The following is a 16,174-nucleotide window of genomic DNA, read 5'->3' as shown; positions in this document are numbered from 1 at the left end:
AGAGATCTACAGCTTGAGACCTGTTGTCCCAGTTATCACTAAAGGGTAGCCTGGCTTTCACGGGTCTCATGGCCTTCATCCTTATAGGTATATCTGTGTTTGTCTACACCAAGTTGTTATCCATGCCTGGCAATGCCCTGCTTGAATGAAGTGGGGACTATAATCAAAGTCTCCACGTGTTGTCATAGCACCCTTCACTCAATACATGACCAAATCATAGGCAGAATGTATTACACTTGTAATTACAGTATTACGTATAAAAGGTGATTTAAGCTTTGCCAATATAAGCAATGAGATGAAGCTATGTTTTTTAATGGTATCTTATAATGAGGTCTAAATTGGTCTAACAGTTAATAATCTTTTTTGTTTTTACATGTGCGTTATTAAATTTTCACTGTTTTTCATACTGAAGACAACTTGTACTTGTTGCTTCTGTGCTATGCTAACTCCAGAGGAACACTTGAAAACATCTTCATGCTAAATCTTGGTTCTCAGAACTCTAGTCGTTAGCAGAAACAAACTGTCTGGCTGATAGACAAAACTGATTTTTAATGCAAGCCAAGGTGCAGTAATAAAACTGAAAACAAATTCCAGATCCAAAAGTTCTAACCCATTATCTTAGAAGAAGACTTTTCCAGAATCGAGAACAAGAATACTTAGAGGTGATGATCTTGAGGAGTTACACTGAAATTTGTACCAGTTACATTAAAAACAGAAGCAAATCAGACTGTGTTTGTATTTTTAAAAAGTTTACAAGGGCAAAGCATTTCTTCTAAAATGTTATTCTTTTTCACTAAGCACTGTAAAGTACCTTAATTAATTCTTATGATTCTAACAGCCCTAAGAGCAAGTCATAAAAATGGTATTTACTTGGGAGTATAAATTGGAATGACATTTTGGGAGGGCCATTTGAAAATATTTAGCAGAGCCTAACATGCATACCCACTGACTAAGCAATTCCAGTTTTAGAAACTTATCCTGAGAAAATTGGCAATGACATAGATAAAAGGATGTTCATTACAGTGTTGTGTATAATAATAAAAACTGGAAAAAGTCTAAATATCCAACATGGGCTGATAGGTAAACTGTGGTTCAGCATATAATGGGATACTACATGGCCATAATACAGAATATAAACATTATATTCTAAAATTATGTATGGCAAGGAAAAGCATTCACTGTATTTTGCTGAGGGAAAAGAAGCAAGTTATAAAGTTATAGTATTATATGATCTCATTTCTGCTTAAAAAATATAAATGCAGAAAAGGATCTGGAAGTACATATATATGTATAAATTAATAGTATTTATTGTTGAGTTTGGGATCACAGGTGATTTTATTTACTTCTTTTGAGGGTTCTATACCCTAGTTTTTCTACAGTATCTTTTCCTTATATAATAAAAATTATTAAAATATTTACTTGAGGCAGACATTCAGTTGTCAAGTGTTTTTCTATTCTTATATTACTGAATACTGAATGTACTATGGAGAAGTGGCAGAGGGGAGAGAGAGGAAGAGGAGGAGAGAGGAGAGAAGATTGACATTTATATTGATTATTACTTTATCAGGTATGTTTGTTGTGAAGTTTTAAGTTAACCTTAGATTTAGCAATCTGCAAAGAAATTTCAGTGGACATAGTGGTGAAGAGATCATGTTCACAAGCTTGAAGTCTACCCTCATAGATCTAATTTTTTCCTCCCCTTGGAATGCCAGTTTTGTTGTATTAGGAGCAGGTGGCTTTCCATTTTTTTTAATAAGTCTCTCTACTGCCTTGTCAGACACAGCTCTCTCAAAACGTTTTTGGGAGCTAACCAAGCTCTATCTAACCAAACCCAAAATGGCATATGGACTTCATCCACGTGGTCATGTGAATCCTCTGGCTGATCACTCTTGCTATGTATCTAATCAGCTTTACAAAATCCACGTCTGAAGGAGGTTTCTATAGCTATACGAGTGTGTGATGCTGTGGGATGAAGGAATGTGGTGGGAAAGAGGCTACTTTAGCTGCTACACTAGAATCTGGTGCCCGTCAGCACCACTATCAAATACTGGCAGTATTCATCCCAACAAAGGAAGAATGCTAATAATTTTGAGTGAAAAATTTCTATCATGCATTTCAGCTTAGATCTACTAATAACACTTCTTTAAATGCCTTGTTAGACAGTGAAATCTGGGAATAATTATCAAACACCATATACCATGTTTGTAATAGAATCATATTTCTTTTCTTTCTCTCCCCCTCCCACTCTCTCTTTTTTTTTTTTCCTGCATAGAAAGTAGAATGCTGCTGAATGGTACCCAAATGTCTGTTGTATACCATGCCAATACAGCAGCTCAGCCAAAAATGCGAATAGAACAGTTTGCCAAGTAAAAGAAAACATAACAAATTGGTAATGGTTTCTATCTTGACAGAAAATGAAAATGATCCCTCAATGTGTGGTCACTCATGCGGACACATAAAAATGTCTTAGAAGCAATCATTTTGCCTCAGATAACAGACCCTGACGGTGCAGTACAGCACTGGCTGACTTTCACTTCTTAGAAAAGTGGCAAGTGTGACCTACAAAATAGTCCGGGAACCATGTAATTTATGCATAACACACATGCACATGCCATGCACTCATAATATTTGCTATAAATCATTCTGAATATAAGACTTCTTTTCTGAGTGGAATATACTTTATGAGAGATGATCTAAATCATCAGAGACTTGATAAAGCTGAACTGGTTTATTTATGAACAGAAATGATGTTGATTTTCAGCCTACAAAATTCCAGCAGTCTATACTGCAGCAAAAAGGCTATATATAAGGGCCTCATGTTTTCTATATGAATACTAAAGGTATTTTAATTAGATGTTAGATAGAACAAATATAAAAAATGTGTAGATACATGGTGTAGAGTTCTGGCTTTCTGGCTAGATGACTGCAATTAAAGGCAAAAAGGAACCCCTTGAAGACCTGGTAATGGTTTCTTCACCTTATTTCCCCTTCCTTTACTACTTACCTTTGTCCCCCAGATGGAGAACTAGCCAACATCACTGACCAATGATTTTTTCCCTCCCATCTGGTGAAGTTTTCCCATTTGTTTAACTTTCTAATGAGGATGTTAGAACATTGATTGTATTGTGAAATCACATCAAAAACAAGAATGACACTTAAAACAATACGAATTGATATCTGATGCTAATGAGGAATTCAAAATGAGAGAATATCGAACCAAGGGGCTAGGAAGAACCTTGGGAAGTTAAATGTTCTTTGCCAAGTTGAAAGTAAATTTGAATCCTGTGGGTTATGAGTTTCAAATGAAACTTCTGGGTTTAAATTTGTTGGTGACTTTCCTGTTCAATAAAAAAGGACTTAAATGGCTTATAAAAAGGTTAAAAAAACTCATTGGGCATCAAACTGCTCTTACAAAACACCATCTTGATGAGTTAAGTGTAAATGAATCAGAAACACATGGATCATATTTCCTTAAAAAATGCATATGGATTCAAAAATAAGGGGAAGAGGACTTGGCAAAGCATTTTTTTGTGTGGTGGCTGAACCCAAAACATTTGAAAGATATTTTGAGACATTCAAGGAATCCAAAATAAAACTAAACCTGTCCAGTCATATAAAAAACAGAAGGTTCTTCTGTGCAATGTGCACTTATCTCTATGGGTCATTCAACACTCACTGAGCCTTCACCTTTGGCAAAGAACTATGGGAGGAGCCAGCTTCTGCTTTAAGCAGCTTTGAATTTAGATATAAAAAAATACGTATAAGTAACAGAAACCTATTAAAAGAGAGGTAGGGTTTTACAAAAATTGGCATCATAACCTATAACATACAGAAATTATATACTGAGAAATACATAAGTACTTTCAGGGTCCTATGGTAGGTAGGAGTCATTCCATTCAAATCATCATCCCCTAGTCCCTTTTGATTAAAGTTATATATAGTTGCAGGGTCTTTCTTGCTTGAATGTTTTCTTAATAAGTGTTTTTATGTCTTTTTTAATGTGTGTTCCAGTCCTCTTTCCTCCACCCTCTAGATTTGTGAGTGCTCAACAAATCTTGCTGACTGGTTTCCTGGATGATGGGAGTGTTGAACAGAGTTTTGAAATAGGGGAGAGGTGCTGTTTGGCAGAGAGGAGTGAGGCTATGATTCTGGGTTGGGGTAATGGCACATGTGACAGTTCAGAGGCTCCAGAGGGTGAGTCATGTGTGGGGGGTGACCCGCTGGCTTGCCTGCAGTGATGTGACTGAGCCAGGGTGTCGAGGGAGGTGGAGGCAGTTAGGTGTGGGGAGGCCTAATATACTACATGTGAAGTCAACTGGAGGACAGAGGAGTGTGATAAGAGAAAATACAATTCTTACTCTTTTTTTTTTCTTTTTGCTAGTATAGGATAAAGTGCTAAGCACAGGACACAGAGAAGTCATTAATCCCTTTATTTCTTATCAGTGTCTTAAAAAGCTGAAAAGTACCCAAAGATAAAAATAAGTTAACCATTTTATGTATTGCTATGATCCTGTACATTGTAAATTGGAAGAGGAACTTAGTAAGATTATGAAATGGATTAATGAGTTCTCAAATGTTCATAGGAAAGTGTAAAAAATTCATGATTTAGAATCTTTTAAGGCTGTTTTCTAGCTGTTTAATGTGAGTCTTATCTTTTCCACAATTTAGAAAGTTATTTAAGGCAGGGGTAGTGTCAAGTATTTCCTGTGTATTTTCCACTGGCTAGCCCAATACTGGGAATACACCAAGTACTCAATAAATGCTTACTGAACTGAAATGAAGAGGGCGCTGAGGCCCTGTAATGATGAGGCTATAACTGAAGATAAAGTCTGAGAAAAAAGGGGGGAAGATAACGTAGAGATGTCCTAGTAGTGCTTCTGTGCTGAGCCTACTTGTTCATGGTTAAAATAAAGAAATCAAAGCCCTTACCATCCTTCATCATCTTCTACCTCTGTTTCAGAAATGTCATTTTCAGGAGTTTCAGCAATTGCTTGAGTGAGTTTAGATTTAAACTGGTTCAGCAGTGCAAGTGTCTGAAATAAAAATTAGACTGCTAAGTTTTCTGATAGGGACAAATATAATTTCAGAAGAGACACCTAAATTTTGTAGAAAAGAAAATATCCTACCAGGATAGAAAACACTTAAATTTTTAATTTTGAAGCAAAGTAACAAAACTGCCTTCAAGTTGCAACAGTGATCAATATTCACAAACTTTGACATTGCCTTGTCTGCATCTGCACTGACATTCTCCCTCAAGGATATGTGGCTCTTTTCTGATTTGGGGAAACGTAAGTTTGTTTACATAGAAGATATTTAAAATGCATGCTTACTAATAGCTAAGTTTTTAATGACCACAAGATAGGGAGGTACTTCACTAAAATATCTGAAATCAAAACAAAACAACAAAGAATATTTTTCACTGAATAGATTTCCAAAAGTGTAAAAATGTCAATGTTGGTGAAGATGAAATGAATGAACACATTAATTGTTGGAAGAGGGGTAAATTGGAGTGGTATCTTTGGAATGCTGCTTTTACTTATCAGAAACTTTAAAATGATCATTCCCTTTGATTCAATAATTTCAATCTTGGGAATACATGCAGAAAAATAACTTGAAACACTGAAAATGCTTATGCAAAAGACGCACTGCAGCAATATTCATGCAAGTGCAAAGACAGAAACATGTTAAATATCTATCAGTAAGGAACTACATAAATTTAGTAAAAAGTAATGAATATGCTATTTATACTATTATTAAAAATTGTATACATGAAATATAATCTATTGTTACGTGAAAGAAGTAGGATATAAATATCATGCTGAGTACGTTTTTTAAAAAAGGGGATCATTCCTCTGAGTTTTTTTTTCACTCCTATGCCCTTTGTAGTTTGCTCAGTTTGCTCAGAATTTGAGCAGAGAGTCAGAAATTAGAAAATGTTCTTTTATTCTATAGTTTTAAGTAGTTCATAATTGTGAAATGGGATAAAGTACTACCTATCTAAAAAATCAAGAGTCTAATTAAGACACTGGTACATTGACTTCACTATTAAAAATACAGTTGACCCTTAAAAAATGTGAGCGTTAGAAGTGCCAACCCTCTGAGCTGTTGAAAATCCATCTGTAAGCTGGCCCTCCATTCTGTACCTGCTGTTATGCAACCAGCTGTGGTCAGTCTACAACTGCAGTATGTATTTATTAAAAGAAATTTGCGCATAAGTGGACTTACGACATTCAGAGCTGTGTTGTTCAAGGGTCAACTGTACTGACATTTCATAAAGAAAAAGATGTGTGATACTTCAATGTGAATAACAGAGAAAACAGTCATAATAACTTGAATTCTCCAGAATTTATCCAGGAAATATCGTTAACATCATAGTTCACGAAAAAATTAAGTAGGTTTGGTGGTCTAGAACCTAACTCAATACAGACAGGGGGTGACAAAATAACTGCAAGAAACAAGGCAGTTATGGCTAAAAACTGATAGTGAAAAGTGCCTTATGTCTTTCTGCAAAATTCAACGCCCACACAGACAACAGCTCAAAATATACACATTACTAAGTTGCTGAATGAGGTAAGTTTTGAGGAGAAACTATAAATTCCTATTAGAATATCCTCAGGCATTCTGAGGGTTCCTAATGTGTTAGGGTTTAGATATTTTATCTGTTTCTAGGGTAGTAATTATAGCACTAAGCTCTTCAAACAATGTTAACAGGTAAAGAAAACATCCTTTAAAACCTTATTCATTAAAAAAAACTCTTGCTTACAAACTTTTATTGTATTTGTTGTATTTTATTGTATTTGTTTTATAATAAGAAAAAAAGTTACTGTAGAAATATCAGAAAGTAAAGAGAAGCAAAACAAAAATATATTATTCTACCACTGATAATTACTCTTGTGGACATTTGGTATATATCCTTCAAGGCTTTCAATACATGCTTCTGTGTGTGTAAATGTGTATGTGTTTATGTGTCTGTATATTATATCTATATCTATGTCTATATCTATGTCTATGTCTATGTCTCTATGTCTCTATCTGTCTGTCTGTCTGTCTATCTATCTGTGTAGTTAGCTATCACTTAAAAGCAAACTCCATCAATTTTTGATAGTGGACTTTCACACACTTGGAAATGTCTGTTCTGAGGGTATAAAGAGAAATGAAAAAAAAAAGGGGGGGGGCGACTTCTTAGTAGAATGAAATTTTAAAACTTCCTAGAAAATTATGCTAGACTTGGCTCTTACTTTTTTGAGCTGAAAGTGGCAAGGCAGTCTGTTTTTAGAGCCAATTAATGTGCTACTGGTATTTGCTCAAAGAAGAGGGACTAAGACTATGACAAAAAGAAAACATCCTCTTGGCCTTTCTTAACATCTTCAATACTCAAGATTGGACTTTCTGTAGCTTCAGTCTAAAGGCAAGAGAGAAAAGCAAACATCATGAAAATAATGGCACAATATTGGTTGAAGAAAATAGGATATGCATGGAGGCTTTTCTGTTTGGCATTTCCAGGGGAATCAGTCTTCTGGCGTCTGCTGAAGGAATGAAGGGCCAACCACTAACAGCATGGTCTCCAGCACAGAGTGAGCTTTCCCAGCGTGAAGAAGCTGTATTGAGGGGGCCTGCCCTGGCAGACTTTGTGCATGCAGACCTACATATAAGAGTCTCTCAGATGGCCTAGGTGCCTCCAGCCCTGCCCCAGGTCCAGTCTACTCTTCAAGCTGGAGCCAGGTTGGAGGGATCTTCCCACACTGTAAAGGAGATCATATCGCCTCCTTCCTTCAATAGCCCCCCCATTGCTCTTAGGGTAAATCTAAACTCCTTAATATGGCTCAGACATATCTTATGTGAATTGGTTCCTGCTTACCTCTCCAGCCTCATCTCTTTCTGTCTCTTAGTTTAAGTTCTAGTCATATTTATTATCTTATAGTTTTTTGCAAAGAGGACAGAGACTTTTCATATACTGCCCCTTTTGTCTAGCCATGTATCTCCTACGCCACCCTCAAAGCTCAGCTGAAATCATTTTCTCAGGGAGGCCTACCCAGCTTCTTATGCTCTATACATAGTTTCCTGTACCTAACCTGAAATAATGCTCACCCTCTTTCACTAGTATTACTTGTTTAACTGCCTCCTTTTCCTGATAGCTCAGAAGACAGGATGTCTCTTCCTTGTTTATTATTTCCTTGAAGGGAAGAAAGGGGAATGCAAGAGTAAGAGTGATCCTTAACATCTTTGGTAGTATATTTACCACTACAGTTGCTAATCAGAGGCCTTTGTGACTCCATGAAAACAACTTAATAAAGCACTTTTTCTTAATTTCATCTGATGTGCCATTTCTTTTTAAAATTACACATAAGTTAGTTCTCTGTAATTACAATTTCCTATACCTGAATTCTTGTTGAATTTTCCCTGTGATTATTTTCATGCGAAGCACTGATGCATGATCTTCCTTACCAGTAATTAGGTGTCATTTATAATACAGTTCCTGATTAGATTAATTTATTCAAACAGGCTTGGGCTTTGAAATTTAGTTTTATTTTGCCTGTTTTATTTATTCACCAAAAATGGTGTGTTCTCACATACACACATGGGAGCAGCAAAAATAAGTAGTTTTTGGTCTGCCCCCTAGCTTTTCAACATAAAGGGCTGCTGAAGAGATTCATTTTATCAAGTGCCAAGTGCTGCATGGCGTGTACGATTGACTCCCAAATTGAGGAGCTAGCTTTCTATCTTTTTTTATTCTTGATTTCTGACAATCTTCTTAAGTTACTAAAGATTCAGGTATCACTTTCAGTAAGCAGACTTTTGCATTATTTATGGTAGAAGTCAACTAGTGGACCAAGTGCCTTCTTCACAGGCAATGTAAAGTGCAAGTGGAGGTGTCCAGGCAGCATGTGAGATGCTGATCCAGAAGCGATCCTCTCATCATTCATAATCACCTCCTTCCTCTCCACCCCATAACAGTCACATAGTCAAAGGTTCTACCTGATAATATGCGGCTTTACCAGGTTCCTGTGCTTGACAGGGGAGTACAAGGTTGAAATCTGAAAGTTTTAGGCTTTACATCTATGGTGTGTCTATCAGCTGGGTCTTTGCATGAGTGGCCAAGGTCCTTGTCAGCTCACCTTATATATATGTATCCTTTTTCATTTTAAGAGGTAATGTTTCCCCTCTTGTATAATCTAATTAGGCTCCATTAACAACACTTGAAGACAATTAAAAGGCAATGAATTGCATATGCATTTTGGTTTGTGAAGTTACCTGGTCTTCCCGGGAAGTTCCCTTCTTTGCCTGCTGCTTCTTCAAAGCTGCATACTTTTGCTTTTCTCTTCTGTATTCTGCAACAGCACCATCTGGAGCGGCCACTTCCTCTGAAGAATAGAGTACTCTTAGGATACATAGTAAAAAGGCTCGATAGATTCATGTTAATGTCTACGAATGTCCATCATTGAAGAGGAGGTCAGAACCTGGGACTGGTTTTCCTCCATTAAAAAAAAACAAAAACCAATAAACTCCACAAGCTCTAACTATTTCTTAGACTAGAAAGTGACTGGTGTTAATTTAATCAACCATTTTATAAACATCTTTGTTATATACTGTACTATTATAGCTGTTCTCACCTGTACTTATTTGACTATAAAATCAACTGTCTGTCTCACTCTTAAAATAAGTAAGATTTTCCTAAAATTCAGCAATTCCATTTTACATTATTCCCTTGCCTTGTAAGATATAACCTTTCAATATTGGTTGATTTTCTGCCACCTTTGCTCCTCAGTTAAAATAACAACAACAACAACCACCGCCTTCAATTTTATGGCATCATAAAATATATCTAACAAAAAATCAGGACAGTCACATAGAAGCAGGCAAAAATAATTTTTACTAAATTAGAAATTAGAAAAATTATCTATAGATTTGATCCTACAGTAATCCCATATGAAGGTTAGTTAACATCTGGGTTCACAGAATAGTTTTGCCTCAAAATAAAGTACTAACATTTTATAATACTTTATATTTATATATATTAGAGAAAATTTGTGACTTAAACCCACAACCTATCTCTTCTCATCTTTGTCTGGCAAACCAAGGTGAGCCAGTTGTAACTGAGTATATCAGTAATCTTTCTATTTAAGCCTTGGCTTGTTGTTTGCCTCTTTGTTACCTAGTCTGAGGAATGTAATCAGTGTGCCGTGAGTCAATGTGCAGTGCAGCCATTTTGTTCAAGAGACTGTCTATTTAAAAAAAATATGTGAACTAAGAAACAAGTAGTCTTCTTATGGTTACTTAATACCATGATTTTGATGTTGGTCAAAGGGTGCAAAGATTCAACTGCGTGGGACAGATAAGTTCTGGAGATCTAATGTACAGCATGGTGAGTATAGTTAATAATACTGTATTGTATATATAAAATTTGCTGAGAGAGTTTACCACCGTTCATACACATACACACAAAGTGTAACTATGTGAGGTGATGGCTATGTTAATTAGCTAGATTGTGGTAATCACTTCACAGTGGTTTCTCTAGTTCTTGGTGTTCTGAGAGTTTTAACTGTCTGCCTGGGATGCCTTTCCTCTCCCGTTTTTATTTCTAGCCCAAATGAACATGCAAACAGCTTGAGAACAGCTGTGAGGTCAGCTGGTCTTTCATTACATACACCCGTAACAGCAGGATTACGGCTGCTAAGGTTCCATCTGGAGTGCGTGGAAACTGTAACCCAAACACTTGTACATGGTACATATGACCAAACAATGACATCTGCTGCACCAACCCAACTGTGTGAAATAATATGGTCAACTCTTCTATTTCCTAACTGGGTATATCATATCAGTGTAAACTACTTCTGTTTATAGTGTGATCAGCTATGAATGTTCACAGAACATTCTTTTTGTGTGTGTGTGTGGCTTTATTTCTCAACAGCATACTATGAAGAATTTCCTTAGCTTTATATTTCAATTCACTAATTCTCTGTTTAGTTGTATCTCAACAGTTTTTAAGACATAAACTGAGTCACTTGACTTTAATAATTATATTTTAAAATTCTAGATATTCTATTTGGTCCTTTTTCAAATTCACCCACTTTTTTGATAGCCTCAGTCTTTTATAATGATTTTATACCTTTAAAAACTCTAATTATTTAAAACACACACATTACATTTTATATTTCAGGTTGTTCTTGAGGCTCCTTTGGTTATGCCTTCTAACTCTATCCCTAGAGTGGTCACTTCTCTATGTGTTATCTAATTTTTTACTCTGAGTGTACCTACAGCTAGAGCTGCATCTCCATCACACTCCATAGGAATCCCTGGCACCCAGGATTGTGTAATGGTTCCTACAGAGAGCTTTTATATTTGCTTCTACTAGGAAATTAAGTGGTTCCATTAGCACACAGTTATTTTTTCCATAGTTAATTTCCTGGCTTAGGATTCCTGTACCATACAGGTAGTGAACATTCAGACTTTATAGCTGTGCCTGGTAGAGATTAAGAGTTTTGATTTTTTGCAATACTTTTATTTTTCCCTCCCACACATACCTCTGAAAAATGACAAGCTTCCTGTGACCTTCCTGACCAGGCGACAGTTTTTCTAGTTCCTATGTCTCTTAATCCAAGGCCATATCTCTGTCTAAGTTTGAGATTAAAACCTCAGTTTCTAGCTATTAGAGCCTATATTTGGTTCCAAAATTCCCCTGGTCAACGATAGCATCAACTTGCCCCCTTAATGCCTCTTCTTTGTTTCTTGTACCTAGGAGTTTTCTTTTCTTTCTCTGCCTTATTCTCTCTCTCTTCCCCAGCCCCCCAGGTCCCCCTCTTTCTCTGTCTTTTTCAAGCTTAGCTAAGTATTTAAATTGGGCTGCATCATATTTTATCCAGCATTTCTATATATTTGTAGAAGAAGGAAGTTCTGTGTTAACTCAGTCCATTTTGCCAGAATAGTACATTCATTTCTCATGTTCTTGAATCCCCCTGAATAAAGAAAAATTGAATATGTGATGGGATCATTTTAGTGACATAAAACTGGCTTATAACATAAAAAATGAGTTTGAAAAAAATCAGTTTCTTTAAGTACAGAGGGCGCTACACCTTTTCTTAAAACTCAATATATGCTAAGTGATAATTCATAAATAATGATGCACTATGAGAACTATTTGTCACTAAAATTTCTATAAAATGTTTGTTAAATAAATAGGAATGGGGGAAAAAAGAACATTTACTAAAGACCTACTATATATTAGGTACCATGCTAAAGTGCTTTGACGGTCCATGAAAAAAGTATCAATAAACCATTTTACAAATGAGGAAACAGGATAGGACCACAGTTAGAATATACTAAAGCTGGAATTTGAACCCAGGTAGCCATGATACTAAAGTCTTACACTGTGCCCTACTGTCTTCAATTAAAACTTCAGCTCAGAAAATAAAATTTAATAAGTGTTCCCTGTATGCCTGACACTCTAAAAAATGTAATGAATGATATCTAAAACATACATGATATAGGCTTTTCACTCTAGAAAGTAATGTAAAGGGTAAAATAAACATTATATATGTAAAAAGTTAAGAAATTAAGCCATTGACTATAAGTATTACATTGGTGATTCTTGGGTAGAATACTAGCCACCTAAAGGGCTTCGAGCTTACCTATGTTACAGTATTAGAATAAAACTTTTTAAATGTCTTAGCAATCTCTAAGATTAGGTAATATATATGAAAAGGTTTGATGATGAGAATGTTTGACACCACTATAACCATCAATTTACTACTAGAGCACTAGTTTACCAAAGGACCAGAGCTAGAAGCTACCTTGATGATCTTCAAATCTAACTTCTTAGTTTATAGGTGAGGTAACCAAGGTCCAGGTAAGTGAAGTTACTTAACTAGTGTCCCATTTGGAACAGCAGCAGAACCTGGGCTAAAACTTGTGTTCTGACTCTTAGTTTAGCAGACAATCTGTAGTAAAACTGAAGTTTTGTCCCTGTGTGTCATAAAGAATGTCCCCTAAGAGCTAGCTGGGAACATAATCCTTACTCCACTTGAATATCTTCATTACAAAACCTTTTTGTTCCGAGCATAAAAAAGGCGATGACTACTCAGTTATTAGTTACTTAGCTAATGAACTAATGGTATCCATCTATACTCATTTTATAGATAAAAAGGCTTATACTCTCTACTGCCTCAGTACCAGAGCTCCAAGTCGTGCATATTTGTCACTTTTTTAAAAAAGCTCATTAAGTGATTATTATGTGTCAGAACTGTTAATAAAGCTGCTTATAAATGATTTTAAATAGATCTAGATCCATTATTTCAAGGAAATTTTTCAAAAAACTTCCATAATAAACAAAAACTTTTATATAAATGAAGGTTATGTGTTAGTGTTAATAGTAAACAACATTTGAAAACAAAAGGGATAGACTTTAATGAACACAGAAGAAAATCAAAGCCACTGACATCTAGTTGTATCTCATCATACTTTCTGGAAGCTACCAAGTATGTTTTTATCAAGTTTTATATGTATCAGATCTTAAATTAATTCCAGGAAAAGTATCAGACTTGAAAATAGCTAATATGATAGCTAACATTTCAAGTACTTACTATCTGCCGGATACTAGCACCTTGAATTACTTGTTTAATCCTCATAACCAAGAACCCTATGAGAAAGGCATATTATGAACACCATTTTGCCAATAAAAAAATATGGGCAGTAAAAGGTTAAATAATTTTTCTTCGGGATTATAAATACAGGAATAAAACCCCATACAGTCTGGCTCTAAAGTACAAGCTCTTAACCAGCTTGGTTATTTCTTCTTCATGTCTGAAACACAAGAAAACTTAGAAGAAAATATTCCAATCTGACATAAAAAGGCATCAGGTCACCACAGTGGATGTGTCCTGATAAAATAAAGTCCTAGCAAAAAAAACAAAAGGTTCGAAATTCCTCCCAGACCATAATAAGTGGGAAGTACAATCTGCCAAACAGTGGATTAATGTAAATAATTTCCACCTAGGAAGGGTCTTTTAAGGCTTATTCTTGATTCTCCTTAGATAATCATATATTTCCCTCATTTGAACTTTTGAACACTTTCCTAGCTATAGCAAACAGCCAGCAATAGCTGCTAACCCTGTTATATCATAACCACCTCTTTGTATTGCTATAAATTCACATGGCAGGGACAACACCCTGTTTGTCACCTGAGCTTTCTGTGTACAATCCCTGTAAGAGCTGCAAGGCTTGACCATTTCCTTCAGGGGCTACTGGGGATAAATGACATATCTTCCATCCCAGTCAAAATGCCTGCTTTTGGTTTGTTTTATTAAGAAAATCCACTATAGAAATAACAGCGGGACTATTTTGTGACATTAAGTTAAGAGTCTATATGTAATATATTCATAATTATGATCCATACTATTTATGAGTGACCAGAGGTTGAATCTGTATTAATTTTGTTTTAAAGATAATTGAAAGTGCTTAGATAATGCTTTAAAAGGTGAATATTAAAAGAAAACTGGTTTCTCTATCCAATGAAACTGCTAAATAAAAACTTACTTACAATAAAGAAATTATTTAATGGAGATATCTATATGCACATTTATGAAGACTAGGCAGAAGTCTAGGCAAGATTAGGCTAAGAGTTTAATTTTTTCTGTACTATAAAGTAAGAAATCTATAATTTATTAATTTCACTTAACCAATTTTTATTTTCAGCATATTTTTCATTCTACAAATCAAACAATGTTGGCTCCATCTGGTGGTCAAAATAAGCCTCTATAAGCTTTAAAAATTGGTTAAGTAATTTAGAGGCTACCTGAAATGTGCTTGAACGTTGAACACTGAACATCGAGGTATGCTTCAACACTGAACGTTGGTTAAGTGGAATTGTCTACATTTACACAAGTTTTTAATTTTCCTTTCCTTGTTGTTTATCCTAGCATATTTTCTTCATGTTATTTTGGAGCTTAAAACAATTCTCAAAATAAAATAATAAAGAATATTTTCCTCTGTGTTTTTCTATTGAGTTAAGAAATGTGAAGGCAGTAAGTTATAATAAAGTTAAATCTATCCACATTTTCAGACTGTATCCCATTTTGGAATATAAACTATAAAAATACTTACTGATTTTCAGTTGTATTTTCTATTAGAACTTCCAGACGGGGTGGCTAGTGAATATACGGGAGTTTATATCTAGGGGTTCTATATATTTGTATTCTACTGGCAGCTTAGTTTTAAAATTTAGTTATCAAAGGAGTATGTCCAGAATAGCAACACAAAATATTAGTACTAATAAGTTCTTAGACAGTAGTAACTTGCTCACTTTACAGACTGAAAAACCTGAGGTTCAGAGAGGTTAAATGATTGTGCTAAGCTGGGAATATCAGAAAACCGATTTTCTCACAACCCAAAGTTTTTTCCTCTCTATATGCACTACTATGTGTAGTTTCTCTTTGTAGTGGAGATCACTGCAAATATGTTTCATTATAATCTAATAATCACTTTGGAATTATATACAGTTGTTCCTCAGTATCTGTGGTTTCACAATCCTGGATGCTCATACTAAAATCCATGGATGTTCAAGTCCCTTATATAAAAGGCTACACACATACTTTAAGTAACATGTGCATTTCTTCCCTGCACGTCCTCACATATACTTTCAATCATCTCTAGATTACTTATAGTAGCTAATACAATGTAAAAGCTATGTAGATAGCTGTAAATACAGTGTAAATAATATGTAAAAGTTGCTGGTGTGTGGCAAATTCAAATTTTGCTTTTTGGGACCTTCTGGAAATTTTCTTTTTCCAAATACTTTCCGTTTAAGCTTGGTTGAATCTATCTATGGGAAACCCATGGATACAGAGGGCTGACTGTACATTTATAGTGCAGTGTGACCATCTATAAAATAGCATGAATACCCAAAATAGATTAAAGAAACTTTTTTTAAAAATTGAAGTATAGTTGATTTACAGTGTTGTGTTAGTTTCTGGTGTACAGCATAGTGATTCAGTTATCCACATATATACATACATATTCCTCTTCGTATTTTTTTCATTATAGGTTATTAGAAGATATTGAATATAGTTCCCTGTGCTATACAGTAAGATCTTGTTGTTTATCTGTTTTATATATAGTAGTTAGGTTTAATTCTCTAATTAGAAGCCTTCTTCACTTTTACTTTTATTATACATATACAAAA

The 16,174-nt window shown here is 35.1% G+C and overlaps 1 protein-coding gene across 2 annotated transcripts in view; it reads right to left on the bottom strand.

Annotated features, from left to right (window-relative positions):
- Positions 1-16,174, bottom strand: part of CWC27 (CWC27 spliceosome associated cyclophilin) — a 196,165-nt gene that overhangs the window by 31,631 nt on the left and 148,360 nt on the right. The window contains exons 12-13 of one of the 2 annotated variants that reach the window (XM_031445938.2): positions 9,253-9,362; positions 4,930-5,033 (exon numbers count right to left, since the gene is read on the bottom strand). In XM_031445938.2, the coding sequence (XP_031301798.1) occupies positions 4,930-5,033; positions 9,253-9,362 (214 nt within the window). The remainder of the gene's footprint in view (positions 1-4,929; positions 5,034-9,252; positions 9,363-16,174) is intronic. The other variant, XM_031445941.2, reaches the window with a different exon arrangement.

Source organism: Camelus dromedarius, chromosome 3, assembly GCF_036321535.1.
Source record: "Camelus dromedarius isolate mCamDro1 chromosome 3, mCamDro1.pat, whole genome shotgun sequence".
Lineage (NCBI taxonomy): Eukaryota > Metazoa > Chordata > Mammalia > Artiodactyla > Camelidae > Camelus > Camelus dromedarius.
Note: the sequence above shows the minus strand (reverse complement) of the source record. Positions and strands in the feature narration are given on the sequence as shown.